Source organism: Neoarius graeffei, chromosome 25 (genome assembly GCF_027579695.1).
Source record: "Neoarius graeffei isolate fNeoGra1 chromosome 25, fNeoGra1.pri, whole genome shotgun sequence".
In the NCBI taxonomy this organism is placed as follows: domain Eukaryota; kingdom Metazoa; phylum Chordata; class Actinopteri; order Siluriformes; family Ariidae; genus Neoarius; species Neoarius graeffei.
In genome coordinates this window covers 3,220,234-3,237,611 of record NC_083593.1, presented here as the reverse complement: position 1 = coordinate 3,237,611, position 17,378 = coordinate 3,220,234, and the positions used below count along the sequence as shown (strand labels likewise).

The window sequence follows — 17,378 nt, the reverse complement described above, 5'->3', positions numbered from 1 at the left end:
CATCATTTGGAAAGATCCAAATGTGCATGTATTCTGAGTTGAAAACCCAACCACTAACGAGCAAAGTGTAATGCTGAAACTTGCATTTGCCAGTCAATTTTCCTTCCAGTGGACCAGAGAGACAAATAGCCAAAAGTCCAGCTTTGTCAGAAGGTGATGATATGGTTGAGAAGCCACAAGGAAAAGAAATTCTGAATGGCATAGATCAGGACTCTTAGGACTATAGGACTATTAACATTTGAATGGAAATATGATTGTAAAGCAAGTGAAATGTATTAATATTTTTGCAAGGATAAGTTCACATCTTAGGGTTAATGAGTAAGCACCCTGTTAGCAGTTTGCTCAATGCCATAAAGCAGATGCTTTTCAGTTTGCAAGAAGCTTCTGTGAAAGAGAACTGCTTAAGAAGAAATAAATGAAACTGATTCATCCCTTGCAGACTGAATATGTTTGTAGAATGTTTTACAGTAAAATATCTGAAGTCAAAGCAGTGGTGTTGCTCTGTTATTCCCTGTGATGGAGTGAGTGAAAGACCACTGCAATATTTACAATCTTTGGGAAGTGGAGCCAGTCAGGAACTGAATCCATGACTTGTTCAGTGATAACCAAGTTGCAAAAAAGGCATTGCTGCTAAATTGTTCATAGATTTACATGTAGAGAAAAATATGAATGAAGACAAAGGAAATGGAGATCACATAGAAAATTACAAACATCATTTTTTTAGACTAACAATTACACAGCCCAGCTATGGATACATATAATACATATTATTACCACAGCACTTTCATAAGCATCTATCATTTAGATGTCCCACAACAGAAATATTTTCTTAGCACTACCATACTATTTGACTGATTCTGCCAGGAAAGATAAGAAGCCTGAAACCAAAATCATTATACAGACAATGCAGCAGTGTGCAACTTGGACCAATTATCGATTGTCCAATGAGTAGCAAGTTGGATATTGTGATGCTGAGCACTTTGAATGTACAGCCAAGTGTCATACAGCCAACAGTCTTGATCATGTGCTTTCGTCTTTGTCTGATCACAGAACAATAACCACAAAAACTCCATTACCCCAGTGTGAGCAGTTCAGAATACTATTGTGCTGTGATGGATTTAAGACAAAACTGAATTCCAATGACCTTCACTCCTCAATAGAGTAGAGGTAAATTAGTGTTTGTATAAGCGTATACCAATTAAAACCAGTCGATAACACACAATCAGCACTTACAATACTGAGAATTAAATAAAACCAAATCTGGAAGTCTCCTGTTCTAAGGAAAAGCTGGTGAGAAAATTGATGTCGCCAGGATGTGAAAGAAATAATTCAGTTGAATTTTGGAAATGTGTCCTTCAAACAAAATATCCAGTTTAAATAATATTGAGGATGGAAACTTCTTTAAGTAAATCACTAGAGTGGATATTCAATGTCAAAAACTTTAAGGGGTCTTCAAAGAAGCCAGGATAAAATTAAATGGCAAACCTCAGAGCAAATGAAGTGATTACTATTTTCCAAAGTCAGCATCAGCAGGGTATACAGTTCTGTGAACTACCAGAGTTTTAGGACAGAAGAAAAAATACAGCAAGAAAAACTGCAGTGAAGTGTTGGGATTTTATTCATGGCATTTCAAGTGGAAGGAAATTTTGACTTAGCTCAATAAGAATAGGGATAAAATCATAATCAGCATAGAAAAGAGAAAATATTCTGTTTCCTTACCTCATCTCCCTCTACTGTATTGTTAAGTGTTATAAGGTTTGTAGCTAAAGTGTCATTTTGGCTCTTCTTCAGAGTTCCACCAGCAGTCAGAGTGCTGTCATTGTAAGATGTGATGAACTTGAAGTCACTGGTGCGTGATCCTGTTGTTAGATACGTGTCATAATTGTAAGAACTGCGGAGAGTTCCAGCTCCCTCCACCTCTGCATAGTTGGGAGGGAGATACGCACTGGGAATGGTGACTGCTCCATCAAACAACAGTCTGGGCTTTCTCCTGTGGCAAAACCTCACAGCCAGGATCAGAATAATGAAGGTCAGGAAGAAGGTGGACATGGAAACAAGAGCGATGATCAAATAAAAAGTCAGTTTGGAATTGTTCTCCTCATAAGATGTGTCTTTGAGTTCTGGAACTTCAGCAAGATTATCAGAAATAAGTAAATATACAGAACAGGTAGCAGAGAGAGGCGGCTGTCCGTTATCTTTCACTGAGATAACGAGGTTCTGTTTCATGCTGTCAGATTCAGTAATGTCCCTCTGAGCCCTGATCTCTCCACTATGGACACCGATAGTGAAAAGTCCCGGATCAGTAGATTTGACAATCTGATACGACAGCCACGCATTCTGTCCAGAGTCGGCATCCACAGCGATCACTTTGGAGACCAGAGAGCCAGAGAGAGCAGCTTTAGGGACCATCTCGGTCATGAAAGACTTCCCCTCTGGAGCAGGGTATAATATCTGTGGAGAGTTATCATTCTCATCTGAGATGAACACACTCACAGTCACGTTGCTGCTGAGTGGAGGAGAACCATTGTCTCTGGCTACAACCTGGACTTTAAAGTTTCTGTACTTTTCATAGTCAAATGACCTCACAGCATGGATCACTCCTGAATCTGAGTTAATGGATAAAAAGGAGGACACTGCAACGCCGTTTATCTCACTGGGCACCACAGAATACTGCACTGTACCGTTCTGCCTCCAATCTGGGTCTCTTGCACTAACAGAACTAATAGAGGTTCCTGGTTTGTTATTTTCCATTACATATGCAGTGTAGGATTGCTGTTCAAATACAGGAGGATTGTCGTTGATATCTGAGACAGATAGATGAATCATCATTGATGTTGATAAAGGTGGAGATCCTCCATCAGTAGCTGTGATTGTGATGTTATAATCTGATTCTCTCTCTCTATCTAATGAACTTATTGTTACCAATGAAAAGTAGTTTTTGATTGATGGGTTTAATTTAAAAGGAACACTTTCCTGAATAGAGCATCTGACTTTTCGATTATCTCCTGAATCGTTATCCTGAACGTTAATTATGGCTACTTCTGTTGCTATGGCAGAATTTTCAGGAATTGGATCATTCAGTGATTTTAGAATAATTCCCGGAGCGTTGTCATTTACATCAGTGATATCTATCATAATTTTGGCAGTAGATGCTAAACCAGAACCATCGATGGCCTGCACTCTCATTTCATATGTAGATTCTTCTTCATAATCAATATTTCCTTGTACCATTATTTGGCCAGTTCTCTTGTCAATGGAAAATATATTTGCTGCTGTCTCGGATATCCGACTAAACTCATAACTGACTTCCCCATTCACGCCCTCATCAGCGTCTGTAGCTCTCACTGTAACTACTTCTGCACCCAGCGGTGCGTTTTCAGACAGACTGACCTTATACACAGCCTGACTAAACACCGGGGTGTTGTCATTAGCATCCAGCACATTGATGTGGATCACTGCAGTACCAGACCTCTGTGGAGAGCCTCCATCAGTCGCAGTCAATAATAAATCTATTTCCTTCCTCTGTTCACGATCCAGCTCTTTTTCCAGAACAAGCTCTGCGGATTTTCCTCCCTCCGCGTTTTCTTTCACTGACAAAATAAAATGATCATTTCTTTCGAGTGAATATCCTTGAACCGCGTTCTGGCCGACATCAGAGTCGTGAGCTTCATCCAAAGGAAAACGTTCTCCTTTCACGGTTGATTCCATCATATTAAATGTAATCCGACCTTTAGGAAATCTCGGCGCGTTGTCGTTTATATCCTGAATCTGCAGTGAAATGCGATGCACATCAAGAGGATTTTCCAACACAACCTCATAATTAAGAATGCAAGACATTTTGGACCCACAGAGCTTCTCTCGGTCTATTGTTTCCGCCACGATCAGATTTCCACTCAGATTAATGTCGCAGTAGCGTTTAGTGCTGCCTTCTGTCTCTATTCGAGCTTTACGAGCAGATAATCGTTTCACATCAAGTCCGAGATCCTTTGCTATATTTCCGATCACATATTGTTGCTTCGTTTCTTCAGGCAATGTGTAGCTCAAATCTCCGCGGACAGCGCGAATGAAAATCCAAAAACAACCCAAAAGACAAAGAGTCGAAAACGAAGACGTTTTCATTTCCATTCTGTAAAATCCACAAATACCGCTGTTGATGATAAACGTGGACAAATTAACGTAATGAAATGTCAACAATAAAAAAAAACCTTCTGCATCTCCTTCTGGTCCTCAGTGTCAGAAGAAAGCTGGAATACATCACGAAATGGGTGGAGAGCTTTCATAATTTTCGTCTGTTGTTAAAGAGCGACCCTCTGAGTATATTTAGAAAACTGCAGTTCAGTGGTTCATATTGCAAAATCAAAATATTCGATTATTAGTAACATTTTGGGGTGTTTGGTACGAATTTATTTTTCTGAGAAAGAAAGAAAGAAAGAAAGAAAGAAAGAAAGAAAGAAAGGTATTTTTAAAAAAAATCAATATATTTGTGCACTACAATAGTTATAAGAATTAACCAATGAATGAATTCAAATTCAAACAAATAATAAACAATCAATCAAACAAACAAACAAACAAACAAACAAACAAACAAATAAATAAATAAATAAATAAGTGAAATTACACTGAGTCTAGAAATTGTTATTTACTGAAGCTGAGGATGTTGTGTTGTGATAAGATTTGAAATTTTTCAGCCATTACAGGTACAGAAATGACATCACTTCTTGTCACTCTCAAAGAACCCAGATGTTCTCAAGGTACAGAAATTAAAGACCACCATGGCATCCATCCATCTTTTATAACCGCTTATCCTGTGCAGAGTCACAGGCAAGCTGGAGCCTATCCCAGTTGACTATGGGTGAGAGGCGGGGTTCACCCTGGGAAAGTCACCAGGTCATCACAGGGCTGACACACAGAGACAAACAACCATTCATACTCACATTCACACCTATGGTCAATTTAGAGCCACCAATTATCCGAACATGCTTGGCTTAGGACTGTGGGGAAAACCAGAGCACCTGGAAGAAACCCACACAGACATGGGGAGAACATGCAAATTCCACACAGAAAGACCCTTGTCAGCTGCTGGGCTCGAACCCAGAACCTTCTTGCTGTGAGGTGACAGTGCTCACCACTACACCACTATAATATGAGAAAATTAAATTCAAACTTTTTTCTTGGCATGAAATTTGTGCACAATTTAAAGTCATACTCTATGAAAATAAGTTTGATGTTAAAAGAAAAATAATGGGGAGCTCTTACAGTCAGAGGGACATGCAATCAAAAATGCAGTCTGGAAATATCAAAAGATGGAGTCAGACAGGGATGAAAGCTGTTGGATTGGATGTATAATTAAGATAGCATTTTCATCAGGAACCACTTCTTACCTCATGTACATCCTCGGTCATATTAAGTGTAATCAGACTCGCACCTAAAACCTCATTCTGGCTCTTCTTCAGAGTTCCACCAGCAGTCAGAGTGCTGTCATTGTAAGATGTGATGAACTTGAAGTCACTGGTGTGTGATCCTGTTGTTAGATACGTGTCATAATTGTAAGAACTGTGGAGAGTTCCAGCTCCCTCCACCTCTGCATAGTTGGGAGGGAGATATGCACTGGGAATGGTGACTGCTCCATCAAACAACAGTCTGGGCTTTCTCCTGTGGCAAAACCTCACAGCCAGGATCAGAATAATGAAGGTCAAGAAGAAGGTGGACACGGAAATGAGTGCAATGATCAAATAAAAAGTCAGTTTGGAATTGCTCTCCTCATAAGATGTGTCTTTGAGTTCTGGAACTTCAGCAAGATTATCAGAAATAAGTAAATATACAGAACAGGTAACAGAGAGAGGCAGCTGTCCATTATCTTTCACCGAGATAACGAGGTTCTGTTTCATGCTGTCAGATTCAGTAATGTCCCTCTGAGCCCTGATCTCTCCACTATGGACACCGATAGTGAAAAGTCCCGGATCGGTAGATTTGACAATCTGATATGACAGCCACGCGTTCTGTCCAGAGTCGGCATCCACAGCGATCACTTTGGAGACCAGAGAGCCAGAGAGAGCAGCTTTAGGGACCATCTCGGTCATGAAAGACTTTCCCTCTGGAGCAGGGTATAATATCTGTGGAGAGTTATCATTCTCATCTGAGATGAACACACTCACAGTCACGTTGCTGCTGAGTGGAGGAGAACCATTGTCTCTGGCTACAACTTGGACTTGAAAGTTTCTGAACTTTTCATAGTCAAATGACCTCACAGCATGGATCACTCCTGAATCTGAGTTAATGGATAAAAAGGAGGACACTGCAACACCATTTATCTCACTGGGCACCAGAGAATACAGAACTGTACCGTTCTGCCTCCAGTCTGGGTCTCTTGCACTAACAGAACTAATAGAGGTTCCTGGTTTGTTATTTTCTGTTACATATGCAGTGTAGGATTGCTGTTCAAATACAGGAGGATTGTCATTGATATCTGAGACAGATAGATGAATCGTCATTGATGTTGATAAAGGTGGAGATCCTCCATCAGTAGCTGTGATTGTGATGTTATAATCTGATTCTCTCTCTCTATCTAATGAACTTATTGTTACCAATGAAAAGTAATTTTTGATTGATGGGTTTAATTTAAAAGGAACGTTTTCCTGAATGGAGCATCTGACTTTTTGATTATCTCCTGAATCATTATCCTGAATATTTATAATGGCCACTTCAGTTCCTGTCAAGGAATTCTCAGGAATTGGATCATTCAGTGATTTAAGAATAAGTCTCGGAGCGTTGTCATTTACATCAGTGATATCTATCATAATTTTGGCAGTAGATGCTAAACCAGGACCATCTTTAGCCTGCACTCTCATTTCATATGTCGTTTCCTCTTCATAATCAATATTTCCCTGTACTGTTATTTGGCCAGTTCTCTTGTCAATTGAAAATAATTTTGCAGCTTTATCATATATTCGACTAAACTCATAACTGACTTCCCCGTTCACGCCCTCATCAGCGTCTGTAGCTCTCACTGTAACTACTTCTGCACCCAGCGGTGCGTTTTCAGACAGACTGACCTTATACACAGCCTGACTAAACACCGGGGTGTTGTCATTAGCATCCAGCACATTGATGTGGATCACTGCAGTACCAGACCTCTGTGGAAAGCCTCCATCAGTCGCAGTCAATAATAAATCTATTTCCTTCCTCTGTTCACGATCCAGCTCTTTTTCCAGAACAAGCTCCGCAGATTTTCCTCCCTCCGCGTTTTCTTTCACTGACAAAATAAAATGATCATTTCTTTCGAGTGAATATCCTTGAACCGCGTTCTGGCCGACATCAGAGTCGTGAGCTTCATCCAAAGGAAAACGTTCTCCTTTATCGGTCGATTCCATCATATTAAATGTAATCCGATCATTAGGAAATCTCGGAGCGTTGTCGTTTATATCCTGAATCTGCAGTGAAATGCGATGCACATCAAGAGGATTTTCCAACACAAGCTCATAATTAAGAATGCAAGAAATTTTCGGTCCACAGAGCTCCTCTCGGTCTATTGTTTCCGCCACGATCAGATTTCCACTCAGATTAATGTCGCAGTAGCGTTTAGTGCTGCCTTCTGTCTCTATTCGAGCTTTACGAGCAGATAATCGTTTCACATCAAGTCCGAGATCCTTTGCTATATTTCCGATCACATATTGTTGCTTCGTTTCTTCAGGCAATGTGTAGCTCAAATCTCCGCGGACAGCGCGAATGAAAATCCAAAAACAACCCAAAAGACAAAGAGTCGAAAACGAAGACGTTTTCATTTCCATTCTGTAAAATCCACAAATACCGCTGTTGATGATAAACGTGGACTAATTAACGTAATGAAATATCAACAATAAAAAAAAACCTTCTGCATCTCCGTCTGATACTCAGTGTCAGAAGAAAGCTGGAATACATCACGAAATGGGTGGAGAGCTTTCATAATTTTCGTCTGTTGTTAAAGAGCGACCCTCTGAGTATATTTAGAAAACTGCAGTTCAGTGGTTCATATTGCAAAATCAAAATATTCGATTATTAGTAACATTTTTGGCTGATTGGTACGAATTTATTTTTCTGAAAGAAAGAAAGAAAGAAAGAAAGAAAGAAAGAAAGAAAGAAAGAAAGATCAATATATTTGTGCACTACAGTAGTTATAAGAATTAACCAATGAATGAATTCAAATTCAAACAAATAATAAAGAATCAAACAAACAAACAAAAAACAAACAAACAAACAAACAAATAAATAAATAAATAAATAAATAAATAAATAAGTGAAATTACACTGAGTCTAGAAAATGTTATTTACTGAAGCTGAGGATGTTGCGTTGTGATACGATTTGAAATTTTTCAGCCATTACAGGTACAGAAATGACATCACTTCTTGTCACTCTCAAAGTACCCAGATGTTCTCAAGGTACAGACATGAAAGACCACCATGGCATCCATCCATCATCCCTAACCGCTTATCCTGTGCAGAGTCACAGGCAAGCTGGAGCCTATCCCAGTTGACTATGGGTGAGAGGCGGGGTTCACCCTGGGAAAGTCACCAGGTCATCACAGGGCTGACACACAGAGACAAACAACCATTCATACTCACATTCACACCTACGGTCAATTTAGAGCCACCAATTATCCGAACATGCTTGGCTTAGGACTGTGGGCGAAACCGGAGTACCTGGAGGAAACCCACACAGACATGGAGAGAAAATGCAAACTCCACACAGAAAGACCTTTGTCGGCTGCTGGGCTCGAACCCAGAAACTTCTTGCTGTAAGGTGACAGTGCTCACCACTACACCACCATGACATGATATGAGAAAGTTAAATTCAAACTTTTTTCTTTGCATGAAATTTGTGCACAATTTAAAGTCATACTCTATGAACATAACTTACATGTTAAAAGAAAAATAATGGGGAGCTCTTACAGTCAGAGGGACATGCAATCAGAAATGCAGTCTGGAAATATCAAAAGATGGAGTCAGACAGGGATGAAAGCTGTTGGATTGGATGTATAATTAAGATAGCATTTTCATCAGGAACCACTTCTTACCTCATGTACATCCTCGGTCGTATTAAGTGTAATCAGACTCGCACCTAAAACCTCATTCTGGCTCTTCTTCAGAGTTCCACCAGCAGTCAGAGTGCTGTCATTGTAAGATGTGATGAACTTGAAGTCACTGGTGTGTGATCCTGTTGTTAGATACGTGTCATAATTGTAAGAACTGCGGAGAGTTCCAGCTCCCTCCACCTCTGCATAGTTGGGAGGGAGATATGCACTGGGAATGGTGACTGCTCCATCAAACAACAGTCTGGGCTTTCTCCTGTGGCAAAATCTCACAGCCAGGGTCAGAATAATGAAGGTCAGGAAGAAGGTGGACATGGAAACAAGCGCAATGATCAAATAAAAAGTCAGTTTGGAATTGCTCTCCTCATAAGATGCCTCTTTGAGTTCTGGAACTTCAGCAAGATTATCAGAAATAAGTAAATATACAGAACAGGTAGCAGAGAGAGGTGGCTGTCCATTATCTTTCACCGAGATAACGAGGTTCTGTTTCATGCTGTCGAATTCAGTAATGTCCCTCTGAGCCCTGATCTCTCCACTATGGACACCGATAGTGAAAAGTCCCGGATCAGTAGATTTGACAATCTGATATGACAGCCACGCGTTCTGTCCAGAGTCGGCATCCACAGCGATCACTTTGGAGACCAGAGAGCCAGAGAGAGCAGCTTTAGGGACCATCTCAGTCATGAAAGATCTCCCCTCTGGAGCAGGGTATAATATCTGTGGAGAGTTATCATTCTCATCTGAGATGAACACACTCACAGTCACATTGCTGCTGAGTGGAGGAGAACCATTGTCTCTGGCTACAACCTGGACTTGAAAGTTTCGGAACTTTTCATAGTCAAATGACCTCACAGCATGGATCACTCCTGAATCTGAGTTAATGGATAAAAAGGAGGACACTGCAACACCGTTTATCTCACTGGGCACCAGAGAATACAGCACTGTACCGTTCTGCCTCCAATCTGGGTCTCTTGCACGAACAGAACTAATAGAGGTTCCTGGTTTGTTATTTTCTGTTACATATGCAGTGTAGGATTGCTGTTCAAATACAGGAGGATTGTCATTGATATCTGACACAGTTAGATGAATTGTCATTGACGTTGATAAAGGTGGAGATCCTCCATCAGTAGCTGTGATTGTTATGTTGTAATCTGCTTCCTTCTCTCTGTCCAAGGTGCTAGTTGTTAGCAAAGTGAAATAATTCTTAAGAGATTTATTTAATTTAAAAGGAACATTTTCCTGAATTGAACAATGGATCTGTCGATTATCTCTTGAATCTTTATCCTGAACATTAATAATGGCCACCTCAGTGTCAACAAAAATATTCTCAGGTAGAGGATTCTTCAGAGATTTAAGAATAATTTTTGGTGCATTGTCATTTTCATCAGTAATATCTATAATAACACTTGCAGACGATGCTAAACCAGATCCATCTTTGGCTTGGATTCTTATTTCGTAATACTTTTCCTCCTCATAATCAATATCTCCATTGATCTTAATTTGTCCAGTGAGTTTATCAATCTTAAATAATTGTGCTGCGTTATCAGCAATCCGACTGAATTCGTATGTCACTGCACCGTTTGCTCCTTCATCCGCATCTTCCGCGCTCACAGTAACGACTTCTGTTCCTATCGGTGCGTTTTCAGCTAAAACCACTTTATACACAGCCTGACTGAACACCGGAACATTATCATTAGCATCGAGCACAGTGATGTGGATAACAGCAGTCCCTGATCTCTGAGGAATCCCGCCATCCACTGCGGTAAGAATCAAGTCTATATCCTTTTGTTGTTCGCGATCCAGCTCTTTCTCCAGCACGAGCTCCGCGTATTTACCCCTCTCAGTGTTTCCTTCCACAGACAAAACAAAATGGTCGTTCTTCTGGAGGGAATAGTCATTAACTCCGTTTAGTCCGATATCAGAATCGTGAGCTTCATCCAAACGGAAGCGCTGCCCTTTTATTGCAGACTCGGGGATTTCAAAAGAAATGCGCTCATTGAGAAATTTTGGCGCATTGTCATTAATATCTTCAATATTCAACGAAATGCGAATTAATTCTAGAGGATTTTCTAAAACGAGTTCATAATTCAGAATGCAGTTCAGCCTCGAACCACAAAGCTTTTCCCTGTCTATTGTCTCTGATACGATCAATTCCCCAGTATTAAAATTAATATCCACATACCGCTTGCTGCTATCCTCTGTTTCAACTCGGGCCTTTCGTGTTGACAGTTGTAATATTTCCAGTCCGAGATTTTTTGCTACGTTTCCAATAACATACCGATGTTTCATTTCCTCCCGTACTATGTAGCTCAAATCTGCACCGACGGTGTCCTGGTTGAAGAAAAGTCCTGAGCAAAATCCTAATATTACAAAGGAAAAGGCTCGAGGCTTCATAACTGCCGAGTGAGATGATATCGTCACGACTTATTTCTTCAAAAATGTCAAAACCTATTCAAATCGAGATTTGATTGCTGGAAATTATGCCTAAGAAAGCACGTTTTGTCGATTGCAGAAGGCTTATGGTCCTTGCATTCAGACCTTATTACATATTTAAACGAAGGGCGGTGAGGGCTTCAGTGTGTCTCCTGCAGTTGAAGAGCGACACACTGAGCATTTTGCAATAACTGCGGTTTCAGTGATTCTCAGGACCTGACGCCAGCTTCACAGGAAGTGTGCTGCGATCCAGGAAAAACCGCCTGCAGTAAACTGGTGCAATGTTTCTGATGTCTTTAAAAGCAGACGCTCATTCCGCTACAGAGAGCTGTCCACAGAAATGGTTCTGAAAACAGCCTGGTGCGAATTCCTCACACATATTCTGGCTTTGAAGAATCATCAAATCTATTTCCATGAATATTGTGGTGCGCCAGTGATAACCAGCGAAATACGAACTGTTACTTAGAAGTAATGTATCATAATAATAATAATAATAATAATAATCATCATCATCATCATCATCATCATCATCATTGCATTTCATCCGCAAATAGCCAGAGGCATTGTTACTATCACAATTTTCATGAGCATGAATCATATAAGGATCTCACAACAAAAGTTTGGACGTTGTCAAGAAGTGACTATAAAATTATGTGTCATGTAAGTGTTTTTAGTTAAAAATAAGCAAATAATTGAAATAATTAACCAGCTATCCAAACTAACTAACTAACTAACTAACTAACTAACTAACTAACTAACTAACTAACTAACTAACTAACTAACTAACTAACTAACTAACTAACTAACTAACTAACTAACAGATTAATAAATAAAACACAGAAGGTGTTTTAAAAACTGTAGAGCTCTTATTTTCGCAGCATTATAGCAGAAGATAAAATCTGAAATTAAGAGGAACATTCTGGCCTAACGTTTCAACGACGTGAGCTAACATTGAACTAACGTGTTTCGATGAATCGTTAAACTCACACCATGACGGTTTCCCAAAAGTGTCCTGTTCGAACCGCGGTAATTCGAATCATATTGTTTTCCACCACCGTAGTTCAAAGTGTAACGTGCTCGGTCTGAGTTTCACAACAGAAAGCTTGTCGAAACTCAGAAACTGTAATATTATGTATAAATGTGACAGCTGTGATGATTTTACACAATCAGTTTATTATTTAGTCTATTATTTATTTTTATCTTTTTCGCAACGAAATAATTGATTCACCAAAGTGCTTTAAATATTTCTAAATTGTCAGTTGTCTCTTTTGGTATCTGCTTGGAATGAAGACTAACTTGAGAGCACCCAGTTTTCTTCTTCGGCCAAGAAATACACACATAGGGGAGAGCGGAGAGATATGGGAAAGGGGAAACGTGGGAAAGTTTGTATTCCCATAAATTAATTTCAACCAATCAGGTTTTATATGACATCAGAAGTTAGATGTTGCCCCTGAGAGTAACCGACTTCCTTTGGAGCCACAAAGCTGGACACTGCAGTAAGGTTTGTGGAGTTCAATATTTTATCAACCAAAACTTGTATTTTCTACTTTCATCCACTTCCATTCTGTGGTGTAATGTACGCTGGAGAATTTGGGATTTATTAGGAATTAAAGCTTTGAGTTACCAGATATAGTATTAATTATTACATTTAAATTCTGGGGGGTGGAGAGAGATGAGGATTTTTTTTCTTTTTCAGAATGGCCAGATGGGGCGAGTTGGGGCATTTTATCATGTTAAAGGTTTTATTCTTGCAGTGTACAAATATAAAATTGTTCAAAAACATTTTTGTGAAAAAATGTGGGCGTGTCCCTGCATGAGGATGAAGCTTATTTCATTCCTTCTTGAGAATGGAACTGTTTTGTCGAGTCAGGTTTTGGGTAAACTGACATTTTTCTATCACTGTACCAGCACTGTGTTTATACAGTTCATATTGGACAAGTTTTGATAATAAATAAAAATTAAACATGGAGGCCGAAGGATTTTAGTTCTGTTCCATGTCTCCCCACTGTGTCCCAAATCTCCCTACATAATGTCCCATGTCTCCACTCAATGTCTCATGTTTCTCCGAGAGAGAGAGAGAGAGAGAGAGAGAGAGAGAGAGAGAGAAAGAAAGTGAAGCCTGAAGTGAAGCTTGTCTGTGACAAGCTGAGAAACTAATGTTGTGGTAAGAGGGTACAGTAAATACTCTCTAATGCAATATGAATGTGACGCAACCTGCAAAGAATTTCACACAATCTACAAAAGCTGAAAACTTGTCCCATGTCTCCCCACTCTCCCTACACATAAAGGGAATATCAAAAGTTGTTATTTTCATGTGACACTCTGATTTGTCTTTTTATCTCTAGGTGAATATTTCAGTAAATTAAGTAATTTTGAATAGGTGGAAATCTCTGATAAAACACCTGCTGCTTGTAGATTCTTTACAGGAAGGTTATTTTTTTCTAAGCTGCAAAATCTGCCATCAATGTGGTCATAACGTCATCAATTACATAGTCACCAGAAACTAAGCTTCCAACCACAGCTTGAGAGATGTAGTTTGAGCTACACATCTTAATAACAGTGTTTGGGAACACAGGAAAATGCATCCTGCTCTGAAGTTTGTCCTTCTTTGAGACAAACAGCAGCACAAGTACCATACATTTTCCTCAGGGTACAAAAATGCATTTTCAAAAACAGACATGTACTGCCATTCTTAAAATGTCTTACAGTAGAGTACATTTCCCAACAGTGTAGTTGCTAACTACAGTAATAAATGACAGAGTGAGATCCATGCAGTTGCAATGCAAGTGTTTCCCAAAACCCAAGTTCAAACTATCGAGGTAAATACATTGGGAACTTAAAATCAGAAAGCGATGCAGGTGATTCCCAAAACCATATTTTGACCAAACGTTTGCAAACATGGTTGTTAACTTGGGGAGTTTAAACTACATCTCTCGAGCTGTGTTTAGAAGCTTATGGCCCTTTTCCACTACCCTTTTTCAGCTCACTTCAGCTCACTTCAGCTCACTTCAGTCCGACACGGCTCATGTTTCGACTACCTTAGAGCACTCAGCTCGCTTCAGCCCTGCTTAGCACCCAAAACTCGCACAGTTTTGGAGTAGGGCTGAAGCGAGCCAAACCGAGCTGAGTGGGGCTAGGGGCGTGAGCAGACACTCCCCTATGCACTGATTGGTGAGGAGGAGTGTCCTGACATGCCCACACACGCCCTGTGAGCACGCTGGGATCTGTAAACACCGTAAACCCAGAAGAAGAAGAATTACGAGAATTTCTGAAGCCTTATGCACCTCGCCTCATCTATACACTCTTGCCAGTATCTGTTGGCATTGTCGGTGACAACAAGCCACAGCACCATGACCAGCAACACTAACGACTCCATGTCCTCCATGTTTATTGTTTACTATCCGGGTCATGAGACTACCACTTAAAAGGTCACTGATGTCACTGTTTGCGCTGCCTAACAACATCACGTGACGTCCACCCACTTTCGCTAACTCCATCCAATGTGTCCACCCACTTCCAGCCAGCATGGTTCAGCGCGGTTGTAGTCGAAATGCAACTCCAACAGCCCCACTCAGCTCGACTCAGCCCGATTCAGCACGGCATGGCTCAGCCCAACTCAGCCGCGTTGGTAGTGGAAAAGCGGCATTAGTTCCTGGTGATGGGCTCATCGATGGCAGAAATTGCAGCTTAGAACAAAAAAAACTTTTCTGCTTATGTTGAGTAAATTGTGTAGACATTGACAAGCAGCAAGGGTTTTTTGTTTTTGTTTTCACAGATTTCCCACCTCTTAAAAGAGACTGTATATACCAAGAGGTAAAAGGACAAGAGTCAGGGTGAAAAAGGACAACATTTATATGTATGTGCAAACTTTGTGTATTTTGAGACCTATGAAGAAGGTTATGTGTTCTCATGTTCGTCTTCATGAAAAATATACAACCAAAGAGAAAACAGACAACATAGAAATATGTAAAGCATTTTTATGACTCAATTCTTAATTATTGACAGCTTTTGTTGGGAAAAAAAACATGAAAAGAATGCTTCACTCGGTTACAAACCCATATCTGTGTAATCAAAATCTTATGTCAATCATGGTGGGGTATAACACAAACCCATCCATCTCAGGAAGCCACGAACCACTTACAGCTTTTTCAATAAATGCACTGTAATAGCAATTGATGAGGATTATTATTATGATGATTATTATTATGAGTATTGTTGTTGTTGATGTTGTTGTAGATGTTAAATGATAACAATATGAGCAAGCTAAATAAAAATATTCATCATGTACTGTCATCACAACTGTTATATTTATGCATCATATTACAAAGTTTGTGACTTTTTTTTTCAAGCTTCCCACGGAGAAAGTCAGACTGAACGTATTGGTGTTCAAATTACTGTGGGATGAACATGGTAAAAAAGTTTTGGAAAACCATCTGAATTCAGATGTGACTTACTTCAACGATGCATCATACCATCTGCACCACAGATAAACCAAAAAAATTATACATAAAAAAATCACCACAAACAAGCATTCATATTACACTGGTACAGAAAGAAGGCACACTTTTCTCACCTCATCTCCCTCTCCTGTATTGGTAAGAGAAATCAGGTTTGTTGCTAAAGTGTCATTTTGGCTCTTCTTCAGAGTTCCACCAGCAGTCAGAGTGCTGTCATTGTAAGATGTGATGAACTTGAAGTCACTGGTGCGTGATCCTGTTGTTAGATATGTGTCATAATTGTAAGAACTGTGAAGAGTTCCAGCTCCCTCCACCTCTGCATAGTTGGGAGGGAGATACGTGCTGGGAATGGCAACTGCTCCATCAAACAACAGTCTGGGCTTTCTCCTGTGGCAAAACCTCAAAGCCAGGATCAGAATAATGAAGGTTAGGAAGAAGGTGGACACGGAAACGAGTGCAATGATCAAATAAAAAGTTAGTTTGGAATTGCTCTCCTCAAAAGATGTCTCTTTGAGTTCTGGAACTTCTGCAAGATTATCAGAAATAAGTAAAGATACAGAACAGGTAGCAGAGAGAGGCGGCTGTCCGTTATCTTTCACCGAGATAACGAGGTTCTGTTTCATGCTGTCAGATTCAGTAATGTCCCTCTGGGCCCTGATCTCTCCACTATGGAGACCGATAATGAAAAGTCCCGGATCAGTAGATTTGACAATCTGATACGACAGCCATGCATTCTGTCCAGAGTCGGCATCCACAGCGATCACTTTGGAGACCAGAGAGCCAGAGAGAGCAGCTTTAGGGACCATCTCGGTCATGAAAGACTTTCCCTCTGGAGCAGGGTATAATATCTGTGGAGAGTTATCATTCTCATCTGAGATGAACACACTCACAGTCACGTTGCTGCTGAGTGGAGGAGAACCATTGTCTCTGGCTACAACCTGGACTTGAAAGTTTCTGAACTTTTCATAGTCAAATGACCTCACAGCATGGATCACTCCTGAATCTGAGTTAATGGATAAAAAGGAGGACACTGCAACACCGTTTATCTCACTGGGCACCACAGAATACAGCACTGTACCGTTCTGCCTCCAGTCTGGGTCTCTTGCACTAACAGAACTAATAGAGGTTCCTGGTTTGTTATTTTCCGTTACATATGCAGTGTAGGATTGCTGTTCAAATATAGGAGGATTGTCGTTGATATCTGAGACAGATAGATGAATCGTCATTGATGTTGATAAAGGTGGAGATCCTCCGTCAGTAGCTGTGATTGTGATGTTATAATCTGATTCTGTCTCTCGATCTAATAAACTTATTGTTACCAATGAAAAGTAGTTTTTGATTGATGGGTTTAATTTAAAAGGAACGTTTTCCTGAATGGAGCATCTGACTTTTCGATTATTTCCTGAATCGTTATCCTGAACGT

At 40.1% G+C, this 17,378-nt stretch overlaps 2 protein-coding genes across 4 annotated transcripts in view; both read right to left on the bottom strand.

Moving 5' to 3' along the window:
- The window catches only part of LOC132873435 (protocadherin beta-15-like), a 246,338-nt gene that overhangs the window by 222,966 nt on the left and 5,994 nt on the right, over window positions 1-17,378 (bottom strand). Inside the window, exon 1 of one of the 3 annotated variants that reach the window (XM_060908995.1) lies at window positions 5,382-7,813. The exons of the other annotated variants lie outside the window; for them this stretch is intronic. Within the exon in view, the coding sequence (XP_060764978.1) occupies window positions 5,382-7,787 (2,406 nt within the window). The 5' untranslated portion in view covers window positions 7,788-7,813. Of the gene's footprint in view, window positions 1-5,381; window positions 7,814-17,378 lie in introns of those variants that run through there. 3 annotated transcript variants of the gene reach the window in all.
- LOC132873749 (protocadherin beta-16-like) lies at window positions 1,684-4,157 on the bottom strand. The gene has a single exon (XM_060909557.1). The coding sequence runs from the start codon at window positions 4,123-4,125 to the stop codon at window positions 1,684-1,686; it is 2,442 nt and encodes an 813-aa protein (XP_060765540.1). The 5' UTR covers window positions 4,126-4,157.

Excerpts from the sequence above, each read along its gene's own strand:
- LOC132873749 (XM_060909557.1), bottom strand. The coding sequence starts at position 4,125 with ATGGAAATGAAAACGTCTTCGTTTTCGACTCTTTGTCTTTTGGGTTGT.